Consider the following 14,951-nt stretch of genomic DNA (forward strand, 5'->3'; position numbering starts at 1 on the left):
AGAAAATGTGCTGATTTTAAATATACCTTCAGTCCCAAGTGGCTTACTGTTGGAACAAACTCCCATCTGGTGTTATAGAGGCAGGTGTTTTGAATAAATTCAAGGAACTGGACAAAAACTGTTAGAAGCATGGACAGGTGATATGGGAAGTGCTGGCTCTTTTCTTTTTTTTTTTTTTTTTTTTTTTTTTTGCTGATTCTGTATAAGCTTGCTTTTTTGCATCATTTGCCATTACTAATACTAAATATAGTAAACCCCCCCGAATAGCGGGGGTTACGTTCCTGAGAAATGTCGCGAATACAGAAAACACGAATACTGAGTTATGGCTCCCATAGTAATAAACGGGTTCTGTTCCAAAGTATGAAATATATAAGAAAAACTAGTCTAAAATTTTGTCTATGTATGTATTATATGTATCTTCATAATATGACTATGTACATAGACAGTACATAGTTAAATGCAAGCATATGGCATTGAAATGAAAACAAGAAACAATTTAATATTAAATGTAATATTTATTAGAAATTTCAAACAAATCTTTCAAACCAGCGCCTTTGATAGCAAAAAAACTTATTCCGCCAATGCTATCACCATTTCGCTAAAGTGTTGATAAAGGAGTTTTGCCTTTTCACGAATGATGAGTGCACTTAACGGAATTTTATTTTGAGTTCGGTCTTCTATCCACAGATTTAAAGCTTTTTCCATTTTTTCTAATTTAACATCACGAGTTACAGAGCAAATTTTTGAAGCAATCAGCGCGTTTTCACGGATACTACGGCGGATTTCTTCCTCCGAATTTTTGATTGATCGTACCGTTGACTCATTGATTTTATAATGTTTTGCCACTGAGGAGACACTTTCACCATTAAAAATTTTGTCTAATAACTCAATTTTATTCGCTAATGTCATCACCTTCTTTGATATTTTCACATTTCTCTTGTTATTCGTAGCCATATTTTTGTACGGGTTAGAAAGAACTTGTCCACAATAAAGTCACTTTCTTCCGTTAACACACTCGAAAAAGTCTGTTTTACACTGCAAAACGGTAGATTTATCACTTTTGTAAGCATATCAATTTACAAATCGATAAATTTATTCAATTTATAAGCATATAAATTAAAAGCAAACGACGAAACCTTCCATGACAAGCGCATAACACATACTGAACAAGGATTAGCGAGAAATATCCACGCTCGCGATTTTGTCACCCCTCTCCCCCACCCACTGAGCACTGTTTTGACCGGGAAAGATAATTTTAGCCACGCTCATGTTTTTTTATGGCGAAAAATATTCACGGCGCTTTAAAATTCACATTTTTTTAGGTTTCATTTTATATTAAATCAGCGATCGCGAATAAGCAAAACTGCGAATACAGATACCGCGAATAGCGGGGGTTTACTGTACTGACAAAAATAAATTAAGTATTGTAAGGATAACTTATAAGTAAGTATAACATACCACATTTGGAGAATACTGCTTAGATAACAGCTTCAATTTCTGTATAGCATTCTTTGAGATATATTTCTGCAATGATATTGATACACATTACATATATACACATGCACATACACACATATTTAACACTGCCTTGATTATATATCAATTCATCTAAATTATTAGATTTGTGTATTCTATACATTCAGTATACGTTTTTTTTCATATGTTACAAAAAAATTTTAAAAAATTCATTTTTTTGTAACATATACGTTACAAAAAAAATTCTAGATAAGCAATTTTTTTGACAAATTTATGTTAAAATTTTTTGGTCATGGGATCACAGTGTAATGTCTAGTATTTTCTGTACATTTGTCCATATAAATAGACCATCAAAGCACTAGAAATTGTATAAAATTTTAAGGTCGACTTAGACACAGAGTACAAAATTCTAAGCTAGAATTTTCACCTTAAACAGGTATTTTTAAGACATGGATTAACAATATATTTAAAATTACATTTATTTTTAAACAAAGACATTGTTTCTCCCCTTATTGTTGTTTGTTGTTTGTTATTTGGTTTTTAGGAGCATTAGCAACTAAGGCCATATTGCTCCGGGATATGCGGTGATCATTCCCTGACCTTTCCACATTCTCCGTATTTGGTGGTGACGGGCTCGAACCCCGGTCTAATCAAGAAGCGCGTGCTACGCACTGCTGCTCCTTCCCACCTGGCTACGGAGGCGCCCTCCCCTTATTAAAGCACAAGAATCTGTTCATCCTCATCAGTCAAAAATAGTTCATAGAATTCATCGGGAGTTACATTTTCGGGTTTAGTTTTTGTGTTCTCGAAAAGTAAACTTTCAAGATTGTCAATTTCTTATAGCAAACAAGTTTACACATTTAGGCACTGTTTATAGAGAAACAAATTTGTAGTACAGTGCTAAACACGGAACAAGGATGGCTTGGTTGCATAATCAAAGCCTCTGACATACAAATACAGCATCAATAGAGGTGACATCACATCATCATCATCATATATGTCTGTGGATTTGTTTCCTGATTTTCTATGTAAGAGAGTGCTATGCTTACTAGTTTCTTTACAGTTTACTATACACTTTAATTAAAAGTTGACATTATGATATTCAAAAGAGAGCAGAAAGAACTGAATTAAAAGAGTACAGTAATACAGGTTTTGCCATAATTGTACCAGTAAACAAAATACAAAAGATGCCTAAAGAAAAGAAGGTCCACTTACATGCCAAATGTATGATTAAGTATGAATTTTCAAGATGAAAAAAAAATCAACTTATAAACTGGAATATATAGTATGTTGAAAGTAGGTGAAATTAGGGAAGATTTAGAATAGATATAGACAGCTCCTAATCTCAGGTAACATAAATAGCCCAGAATGGTGAAATAAATAGTCAACAAAATTTAAAAGTATATGAATGAACACTATAAAGATAGTATTTTGGTATTCTGGGAGTGTAACATCCTGCCCATGTTTGCAACTGCCCTGGAAATCATGGTTAAGTTGTTAAGTGGTAGCATATTTTTTAATAATTTAATAATTAATATACTTTCAAACACCTTATATCTTCAACATTGAAGATATAAGGTGGTATATATAAAATCATTAAAAGCAAGTTTACAGTATTATACTTTTGTGTGGCTTTCTACATATTACGCCATCAAGTTCGGAAAATGTTTCAGAAACTGTCAAGAAAATGGGTGGGGGGGATTTCTGGTTTATATTTCTTTATATTATTACTAATTATTGGAGATAATGGGTTATATAGAACCCATTATATAGAAATCCTATGGAACATCAACATTAATGAAACATTTACAGGATACCACAGCATTTCAGTATTTTATCCAGATAATCCACATATATACAACCTGTAATGTTTCATTAGTTACCTACCCAATTATTTGCATTACTAAATTAAAAACATAAATTTATTGGAATTAGCATAAGTAACTGTGACATCTATTATGTTACCTAGATAAAATTTTTAGAGATGCACCGGTTCCTTAAAAATGCAAGGTGCTGGCTGGGTAATTACTGGGTAGTAAGAACCCTACATTTTTAAGGACCCAATGCAACTACCAGAGTGAACTGGTAGTTGCACTGCGCATCTTTACTCCAGTGTCTTTATTTCAGTTTGCGATACTTGAACAATAAGGACATAAGTGGAACATTGGAGAGAAACAGAGGTAGAAAGAGAACATATACGTTACAAAGAGCAAGCAAAAGTGGTGAATTAGAGAAACAGTCAACAAGAAAGCGACACAGTAAAGATGAGTGCTTTGTTTTTCTTGGACTCAGCCAATTTATCGGTTATAGCGTACAGGACATGTCCCCAACTGTGTGCATAAAGACTGATATGTTACTGATAATGTGCAGATTCTCTGCATAGCATAGCTAGTGTTGACTGTTTTTCAATGCATAACCAGGGAACTCCTGGCTATAATACCAAAGTGCCCACTCTTTTATAAGGTTTGCCAGTTTGCACGTAACCTAAGTCAAGTAAAGTTGGTTATTGTTTATTTATATTGAGTTGTATAAGGCTTTGAATGGTTTGAGCAGGCTCAATGCTGATGGGGTACTTCCACTTGCTCAGATTAAGAACCTGAGAGGGCATAGATTCAAATTGAGGAAAGACAGTTGTAGAATAGATGTGCAGAAGTTTGCCTTTAGCCAGCAGGTGGTTGATTTGCTGGAACAGACTTCCATCTGTTGTTGTGGAAGTTGATAGCTTAAATAAATTTAATTCTGAACTGGACAAACATTTGGAGTGACCAGATGGGTGAAATGGGAAAGTTTTTTTTTGGCTGATGCTGTATAAGCTTGCTTTCTTGCATCATATGCCTCAAATAATGCTAATGCTAATATTTATTTTTTTTACCCTTACAATGAGTTCAGTTTAGAGATTTTTTTGAAATATCAACTGACAATGAGATGAAAGGAGTGTGCACATTATGTGGTTCACTTTTATCACAAGGCAGAAAAAATCCAAAATCCTATGGAACATCAACATTAATGAAACATTTACATTTCAAGCATCCAGGTGAGTGGAACCAAGTATATTGGCAATATGAAGACTAAGGTTAAGACACAATTAGATGACCCAAGTGTGGGACCTTCATGTTTAATTAAACAGCATTGGTGCAGCATATAAGTAAAGTTTAGTTATGGAACACTGATAATCCTAAGGCAAGTAATATTCACTACAAAATTGGCAAAATGATGCTCAGGACAACCAGCCTTTTAGTACAGTTAAGAATGATGGCTTTACCACCAATTTTAAACACACACACCAACCGTTTATGACTGATTGAATAATGAAATAAAATAAAATAAAATGATAGAAAAGACTGTAAAATAATATTTACAAAAAACTTTTAATTATTTACAAAAAACTAAACTATAACAAAAATAAAATAAGTAAATATGTTAAAATGCATTAAAATATAAATATAAAAGCGATAAAAAGACGATAAAAAACACTATTAGAGCTTTCGGAGGTGTCTGCCTCCTTCCTCAGTAATAGTGAGATTTAAGCGACACATCCTTAAATACCAGGTTCACGGCACACGCGGATGACCAGGCGCATACTCAGCATTCCTTTCACTTGTACCAGAACCGGAAGTGGTCTGGAGACGTGGAAAATTAAAACGTTTATCTCTGGCCAAAACCACCGCCTCAAAAAGGGGGTGAAGCCTAACGCCCCTGTCTCTGTTCATACTATTGTTACCAGAGGATCCAATCCACAGACTTTCCAGCCACTTGCGGTCACAGAATCTATGCGCCCGGTCAAGGATGACAGCGTTGTCGGGGGAGATCTGGTGTTGTTTTTCCCAATAGTGCTCGGCAATGGCAGATTTATTGAGCTCTGCGGTCCATATCGCTCGTGAATGTTCCCCCAGATGGTCCTTGAGACGCCGTCCTGTCTCCCCCACGTAACATTCCCCACAATCCGGGCATGTGATCTCATATACGACCCCACTACTAGAATCTCTAGTAATGGGGTCTTTGACCTGTGACACTACTGTGTGCAACTTCCGGCCCGGAAGCTGCACACAGCGTGTCTGAAAGTCGCGAAGCATCCTCGCAATGCGATCTGACAGGCCCGGATAGTAGGGAACATACACTGTAGTAAGCGGTACAGGCGGAACTACCCGATTGGGCTCTTCCTCTCTGTTGTATTCATCAATGACCCTCTGGGGGTAACCGCACCTCATAAGATCCGTCGTGATTTGCCTAATTTCCTTCTCCCCCTCCTCAGGGGTACTGCAATGTGTTCTCACCCTACCCAAAAGTGCTCTGGCCACACTATTTTTATGTTGGACAGTCTTGTGCCGTCCTATGTGTGTACTGGCCCCTACACATTGGTTTCCTATAAACCTTAGTTCTAAGTCTGGGGCCTTCCCTATATACCATTATGTCCAGAAATGGGAGGGTACCATCTATTTCTACCTCCGAGGTGAATTTTATAAAGGGGGAGAAACCATTGAGAAACAAGACCACATCTTCCTCTCTCCCCTTCTTTACAATAGTAAACGTGTCATCAACATATCGTTTCCACTTACGCATAGGGAACTCCAATCTCGCGAAAACCCTATTCTCAAATTCCTCCATAGCCAGATTTGCAACAATGGCGCCGATTGGAGAACCCATGGCTGCGCCGTGAACCTGTTTATACATCACTCCTTGGAAAACCAAGGTTGTACTAGAAAGACATAATTCAACAGCACCACATATATCTTCTATGTTTAGGTGGGATCTAGCACTTAAGGTATTATCCTTTTGTAAAGCCAACCTCACACATTCTACCCCATGTGCTATGGGGATACACGTAAATAATGATATAACATCTAATGACATCATCATCTCGTCCTCCCCTATTTCTTGACTCCTTACAAATTTCACAAATTCCGCACTGTCTCCAATGACCAATGCGGACCGCCCCACAACCGGGGAAATCAGCTGCGCCAGATATTTTGATAAAGCATACGTAGGGCTACCAATGAAGGAAACTATGGGCCGTAATGGAACATTCTCCTTGTGTGTCTTAGGTAACCCATAAAATCTGGGCAGTCGACACCCTGTTGCATGCATGGACCAATATTTGTCCTTTGGAATCTTTTCCATTCTTAGCCAGGAAAGTAGCATCTTATTAATTAATAAGATGCTACTTTCCTGGCTAAGAATGGATTAATTAATAATTAATTAATAATAACTATTAATTAATAATTAAATGTTTAAATAATCACTGTTGATAATCAGATCAAGGGTATTATTCCCTCTGTTTCCCCTCGAACATGTTGCTGTGGTTTGTTTGTTTGTTTATTTGGTTTTTAGGAGCATTAGCAACTAAGGCCATATTGCTCCGGGATATGCGGTGGTCATTCCCTGACCTTTCCACATCCTCCGTATTTGGTGGTGACGGGCTCGAACCCCAGTCTAATCAAGAAGCGTGTGCTACGCACTGCTGCTCCTTCCCACCTGGCTACAGAGGCGCCGTGTTGCTGTGGAAAACAATCCTCCAGTAAATCCACAAAAGTCTTGCTAGAGTGCAAGTGACCAACCCACAAGTTTCAGTCAATATCTGGAAAGTTAAAATATCCCATTACAAGACTTCCTAATTTACTGGCCCATTCTATTTCTCTGCACAACTGTTCATTATACTCATCAGAGTCATTAGTCCTATAACATATTCCTACTCTCATTTTCCCCTTCCAAGTGTTTATGTCACACCAAACAGAATCAACATTGCACTGTCCACCTGTGTCAACTGAATGCACTTCCTTAGATTTTATGTGTTTCTTAACTAACAGCATAACCCCTCCTCCCTTCCTCCCCTGTCTGTCCTTTCTGTACACATTGTACTCCCCAAATTCCAATTCTGTATTGCTTATATCTATGTGACACCATGTCTCTGATATACTAACAATATCTGCCTTTGATGTCTACCCTTACCCCATTAAAGATGTTAAAACTCAAAATAGCATTATATTTGAAAGTGTCTGCAATTCTGCCCAGCCATGACAGGAAGGAGTATATGATGAGAACCTTCTCAATCAATCTGACCCTGGAGAAACTAAGCAAGGGTCGTGGGAGTAGAATTTTTCTTAGTGTGGTAAAAAGACTGTTTTCATAGTGGCAGGATACACTTAAATAGAAGGGGTGGGGTGCAAGAAATTTACTGATGTTATTGAGGCACTGTTAGGTTAGTTGGAAAACTGCTAGCTTTTGGAGAAAATACAGACTAATAGATTAATATCAGATGAAGGCAGAGATGTAAGTGATTCTTGTTTTGCTTCTATTGGAATGAGCAGTAGCCTTGAAAGCAAAATGTCAGGATTATAAGGACTGCCAGGGGTGTCCTCGTGGAAGAAGCAAATACTTGGACTGTGTCAAGTTACTAATAGTAAAAAACAGTGCATGTATACTTGTGTGTACACATTAATGCCAAGAATTTAGTTTAAAAAAAAAATTGATGAATTTGAAGTACCGGTTAAATCATCAAATGTTGACATTAAAGAGGTATTGGAATCATAGTGCCACTCAGATATAAGGGGTGCAGAATTTGAATGTGGGGATGCAGATTTTAACTCCTTAAGCTCATTAGGCTTACACAAACTCATACTCTCAAAAGTGAGAGTAGGGTTTTGTTATGGGCCTAAATGAGTGTCTGTGAAAAGTATAATGAACAACTGAACAGACAAATAGAGTTATGCCAGTAAGGCAAGTAACTGCTTAGGTATGGTTGAAAGGGAGAGGCAAAGGGTGGTTATCAACAGACATTGCTCTTTGTGAAATTCCGAAGGATTCATTGCTAGGTCCATTGTTGTTTGACATTGGGCTTTCTGGTCTAAGATTTAGGATATTTTATAATGATATTTGATCTTATTATTCAAGCTTAATTTCTAATTTTGCAGATGGTACAAAGATTTACATTATGGTTAATTACAGTAATCAAGTTACTTGCTGCAAAAAGATCTAGAAATACTAGGCAGATGGGCCAAGAAATGGAAATTGAGGTTTAACATTGACAAATCCAAAGGTACTGCACATGGCAATAGTCATTCCAGATTAATGTACCAACTATGTGGTGCTACACTCAAGGTAGTGGAAATGAAAAAGAACTGAGGGTAATTTTGCAGTCAAATATGAAGTTCTCTGAGCAGTGTAGACAAGTTGCCAGGACAGCCTATAGGGTTTGTCAATGACATACAAGAATTTTGCCAACGGGGATAAGTAGGTGATTATTCCATTGTATAAGGCAATGGTTAGGCCACATCTCAAATATTGCAGGTCTGGAAGCCTCATTTTAAAGTGGATGTGGATCTGTTGGAATAGATACATAGAAGAGCAATGAGTTTAGTGAAAACGAATTTTCCAAGAAAGGCAAAAATAGTAGCAAGAACTTTGCTGCCTAGCACATTTTACTATCCATTAAATAATGGATTTCATCACATTTCAAAATTTCGTGTTTTCTTTTTTCTTACCAGTTTTAACCCATTAAATACACAAAAAACAGTAAAACTTATAAATTAAGTAACTATTAGAATTGCATCAGTGTGAATTTTAGTAATTATTTAGTATGATATTCATTTTTGATCTCCATCATTAATTATTTTTCCACACTTTCAGTATCGAATTTTCCAATGACCTTTTTGATCCAGGGTTAAAAACCAAGGAATTGAATCAACCTGGATTGAGAAGAGGCAGAGAATTTTTGGGCTTTCTTGTTACTATGACCAAATTAATCATTTCCTGGTGAAGGTTGCTTGACAAAAATATTGGGTTTCCCCCCCTCCAAGTGGATTAAAATTTCGAAGCTGCATATTTGGTGAGGAAGCTGCGAACATCTTAATTGAAAAATTTAGCCATAAAAAATTCTTTATTGCACCATGCAAGAAACATCCCTATTTTACTTTACATAAAGTTTGTTTCCCTATTTTTTCACATTCTTTCTGGTCTAAGATTTAGGATATTTTATAATGATAATTGATCTTATTATATGACATGTCAGAATTAAGAATAAAATTTTAAAGTTTTCCATTTTAAACTGTTTATTTCCTTTTTTTTACCCAAGGAAAACTGATTGGTAAAATAAAGGTGTACATGCTTGCTGTTGTTAAGGGCTTTTTCATGCCTGCAAGATGATTAATATTATTTTGTCAATTTACACTAGTGATTACTTGGCAGCTTTTACAATATAAAATTTGAGGTAGAATTATTATATACTTTAGTGTCACTAGAGTCATTGTTTGTGGGTACTTATCCAGGGTTAGCATTAGCAAGGCACATGATGCAAGAAGGCAAGCTTACATAGCATCACCAAAAAAAAACAAAAAAAAACACGCACCCTTCTTATTTCACCCATCCACTCGGTCCAAATGTTTGTCTAGCTCTGCCTTGAATCTATTTAAGCTATCAACTTCTACAATGACAGATGGAAGTTTGTTCCAGTAATCAACCACCTGCTGGCTAAAGGCAAACTTCGGCACATCTATCCTACAACTGTCTTTCCTCAATTTAAATTTATGCCCTCTCAGGCAATTATTCTGAGCAAGAGGAAGAATCCCAACAGCACTGAGCATGCTCAAACCATTCAAGGCTTTATACACCTCAATCAGATCACCTTGCAGGTGACTAGTCTCCAGACACTGTAATTTGCAAAACTTAAGCCTTTCTTCGTAAGAGCAACCCTTATATTTGTGTCTGCACGTTTTCACAGCTAGGGGTGCTTTGAATGCCAGATATGTTTGCTTCCTGGCTATCATAGTGCAGGAGCTACGTAAATTCAACTCAAATACCTTGCTGAGTTCAGGAGTTAATTGAAATATTACATTCTTTCTTCACCTGCTGTTGTGCCTTGTACCTTCCCTGAAGAGGTACAGAAGTCAAATTTCCCATTTAATTTCGACCCACGTATTTTTGTTTTCTTTCATACATATGGTGCATAACTTTCACCAGCATTTTATTAGGTGGATTGTATTTTATTCTGTCTCTATTATAGTCCGTGATGATAAACTTTATGCTGGTTAAAGTCACACACAGGGTATCAACAGGCACTTTTGGAGTTTTTCATTTCAGAAATATCTTCTAGTCATTCTTCTGTACTTGTTTGACACATTGGTGCACTTTTTATTTCAATTTTTCTATCCTAAAATTTAGCACTGCTCTTATTAAATTCTGAGTTTGTTAATACTGACATTCAGTCTTGGCTGTGGCTGCAAGAATTTCTCCAGTTACGGGAATAAATTGCCTCCAAGGACAGTTGAAATCAATAGCCTAGAGAAATTCAAAGGCTTGCAGGAGAGGTACATATGGAAAACTGGAAACATTTATTTATTTACTATTATATTTTTAATGGTGAAGCAAAAGCTTCTGGCTTTCATGCACTGTATGGCCAATACTAATACTAAATATTTACTAAATACTTTTAATTTTTTTCTGGCACAGCCAGTTCACAAAGGTGCCACGTACAGGATTAAAATAAGCAATAAATAAAATAACACTAATTCACATTTCAACATTACAGTTGCAAATATTCAGCAGTTCAGATTTATATAACAAACTTAAATATCCAAGATACTTACTGACCCCTTGGGTACTACAATAGCGTAGATGCTAGTGCCCGGATCAGCTAGAATTCTGTTGAACATGTCAGCACCACTGTTGTGTAATAAATTGGTAACACAGTTCAGCTATAAATATAAAATGAAGAATAGTTACAATAGGATTAAATAATATCAATAAAATGCACTCACATGGAAAGAATATTTTCTGATATGCCATGAAGAAAACTTTCTTAAAGATGATCATAGAATCTTTTCAATAAGTTATTTGTCAAATAGATTTAAAAATCTAGAAAATCCTTAAAACAAAGAAAAGAGCAAAAAAGATTTTATAAGGTGGAATTTACAATCAATATTGGGGTTTACATAAAGTTGATTGTCACTAAATGTTTGTGGTATATGCATGCTATTCTAAAATATGTCTAATGCAGTTTTTATTCTTTAAACCTTATCCTAAGGATATGAATTAATGATGTTTATTTTTGCTTATAAAATAAATATGTAATATTAGAGGTACTATATCATACCTATTTTATATTTTAAAGCTTACTAGGGCCATTTTTAGCCATGTTAAACAATAAGAAAAAAATGGAGATAAAAAAAAAAACTGACTGGCACTTTTAAGTTCTTTGTACTGTGTTCACCTACAATTTATAAATTACTTTAATGCTTAATAGGAGATTCATATCAGTCACACTGCTATAGTGTATTTCAAAAATTTCTTATATAAGATCTCCAATTAACTTGTGAGACCTAAATTCCCTTTAGGTACACTTTGCCATGTATATATGCAACTACCCTGTTTATCATGTTATACACCACTAGCAAAAAGTGGTGTTTAACACGATAAACAGGTAGCAGAGAGTCTGCACAGAGAGAAGGTATATTCTTGAATAAAGCCCTCAATGTTCTGTTTAAATTTTCTCCAATGATTTGTGGATTATTGCTAAAAGCTTTCTCTTTTAAATACCCTATAAAAATTAATCCAGAAGTGAAAAGTTGTGGGGGTGAATGCGGTGGTCATATTCCATTCAAATAATTCTGACTAAAGAATTATTTCAACAAATTCATAGTCAAACTGGCGGAAAAGATGGAACCATTTTTCATGGAACCACCAATATCTTTCATCGAAGCAACAAATTTTATGATACTCTCTTGGTAATCAGCGGAAAAAATTGGCCCAACAACGTGATTTTGTGACATAGGGCACCACACTCCATACTGATTTTGTTATGTAGTAGTAGTGGCAAATGATGCAAGAAAGCATCAGCAAAAAAAAAAAACCTACACACTTCAACCATCCGCACCCTCCAAGCATTTGTCTAGTTCTTCCTTGAATTTATTCGAACAATCCAATTCTACAACAACACGTGGAAATCTGTTTCAACAACTGACTACCTGCTGGCTGAAGACAAACTTTAACACATTTATCCTGCAACCATCATTCTTCAACTTCAATTTATGCACCCTCGTGTGTAATCTCAACAAGAGGAAGAATGCCATTAACATTCAGCTTACTCAATCCATTCACGGCTTTAAACACCTCAATCAGATCTCCCTGCAGGTGCCTAATCTCCAGTTGCTGCAATTTGCAGAACTGAAGACTTTCTAAGTAAGAGCACCCTTTTGTTCCCTTCACCAATCTGGCAGCCCTTCTCTGCACCTGTTCCAGAAGGTCTACATCCTTCCTAAAGCGAGGCCTCCAGACCTGTATACAATACTCAAGATGTGGCCTAACTATGGCCTTGTACAATGGGATAATCATCTCCTTATCCCTGCTAGCAAAGTTTCTGTATATCACTGACAAAACCCCATGAGCTGTCCTAGCAACATGTCTGTACTGCTCAGAGAATTTCATATCTGACTACAATTACCTCCAGATCATTTTCATTTTCCACTAACCTGAGTGTAGTAACACACAGTCGATAAGCTACTCTGGGATTATTGCTATCCATATGCAGTACCTTCCATTTGTCAACGTTGAATTTCAACTGCCATTTCTCACTCTGATTACTGTTGTTAACAGCAGTACCAACCTTTGTATCATCCGCAAACACAGACATGCAAACTTACAAACTTATGCAGCCAGTTGTTGAAGTATACCATCCTTGCAGCTTCATCAGGTTTTTTTCGGTTAATGGACTATCTGAATGCAATATATATGCAAGCCTAATTTTTTATTATCCTATAAGTTCTCCAACATGAACTTCAGTTAATTTTTTCCCCTGTTAACATCAATTTGCAGCAGCTATGTTTTTTTGTTATGAACACTACCAGTCTCTCAAATAAAACTTGGCAAATACTGAATGATATATTTTCTAGGACTTTCCTCTTTGGAAGGGTTTATTGAAATGTACTATGGCACCTCAGTGAAAAAATGCTCAACAACAAGCATGTGTTCTTCTTGGGTAAAATGCATGATTCTCTGTCTGAAATAAAAACAGTAATTGAATCAATAAATGAATGCAGGATCAGTTTTCAGAGCCCTATCCCACTAAAAAAAATGATGCATTCATACATATATACTTGTATATACACCGATGTGCCAAAACATTATGACCACCTACCTAATATGATGTTGGTCCTCCATGTGCACCCAAAACAGCTCGTACCCGGCAAGGCATGGACGCTACAAGATTTCAAAATGTGTCGTGCTGGTACCAACACGTAACCAGCAGATCCTTTAACTCCGGTAAGGTTGAGATGCCGCAGATCCCGTGGTTGAGATGCCACAGTTCGGAGCTGCTATTCCAACACAAACCAAAGATGCTCGATGGGAATTATTGTCTGGTTAATTTGGAGACCAGGGCAATACCTTGAAGTCTTCCTCATGTTCTGCGAATCAGTCTTGAACAATCTGGGCGGTGTGGCATGGTGCATTATCCTGCTGAAAGATGGCACTGCCAGAGGGGAAGACCGTTGCCACAAAAGGGTGTACCTGGTCAGCAACGATGTTATGTTTAGGTAGGTGGTAGATGTCAGAGTGCCCGACATATGGATGACTGGACCCAGGGTATCCCAGCAGAGCATCACTCAAAGCATGACGCTGCCGCAGCCACCGGCTTATTTTTGTCCCACAGTGCATCCAGGAGGCATCACTTCCCCAGGTAAATGATGACATGTACCCGGCCATCCACATGGTGCAACAGGAAACATGATTCATCGGACCAGATGACCTTCTAATGACTCAAGGTCCAGTTTCGATGCTCGTGTGCCCATTGCAGGCACTGTCGTCGGTGAACCGTTGTTAGCATGGACACTCGGAGCAGTCTGTGGCTACGCAGCCCCATTTTCAGCAAGGTTCAATGTACTGTGTGTTGTGACACATTACTCCTGTCACCAGCATTCCAATTACCGGCGAGTTGCGCCACAGTTGCCCTTCTGTTGCCACGTACCATCCGGGAGAGCCTTTACTCACCTCGAGCATCAATGAGCCGTGGTCATCCAACACCTCCTCGCCGACGGTTCGTGGGTTTTTCCCTCCTCGGACCACTTTCGGTAAGTACTAACCTCGGCTGACCATTACAATTTGGCCTTTGTAAAACTCGCTTAAGTCCGCTACCATTCCCATCTGAAGAACAAGTGTAAAAATGATTAACGGAGTTCAGTATCAGGTATTTTTTATACTGTGTCCCGACCCACTCTGTAGTTCACCTGCAGTTGCTTCGATTTGCATAACGACTCGCTGGTCATAATGTTTTGGCTCATCGGTGTATGCATGAATGCATAATATTTAATTTGGCGATTTTATAGAATCACAAAATTAAAATATGCATTGTTTTAGCTCCTAAACATGGGGTTTCATTTTATGTAGGCAACCCTGTACATTGAAATATAACTAAAATTAAAAACACTGTTACTCCTTAATATTTACCTGTATGAAGATCCTCACATTCCAAGACTTAATCCTTGGAATGT

At 37.1% G+C, this 14,951-nt stretch overlaps 1 protein-coding gene across 1 annotated transcript in view; it reads right to left on the bottom strand.

The window, feature by feature from the left end:
- AspRS-m (aspartyl-tRNA synthetase, mitochondrial) overlaps positions 1-14,951 on the bottom strand; it is a 166,706-nt gene that overhangs the window by 69,850 nt on the left and 81,905 nt on the right. Inside the window, exons 10-11 of the mRNA XM_090369824.1 lie at positions 11,055-11,162; positions 1,459-1,524 (exon numbers count right to left, since the gene is read on the bottom strand). Coding sequence (XP_090225950.1) covers positions 1,459-1,524; positions 11,055-11,162 — 174 coding nt within the window. The remainder of the gene's footprint in view (positions 1-1,458; positions 1,525-11,054; positions 11,163-14,951) is intronic.

This window comes from Mastigoproctus giganteus, chromosome 3, assembly GCF_048544385.1.
Source record: "Mastigoproctus giganteus isolate SK-2022 chromosome 3, ASM4854438v1, whole genome shotgun sequence".
Classification (NCBI taxonomy): Eukaryota; Metazoa; Arthropoda; class Arachnida; order Uropygi; family Thelyphonidae; genus Mastigoproctus; species Mastigoproctus giganteus.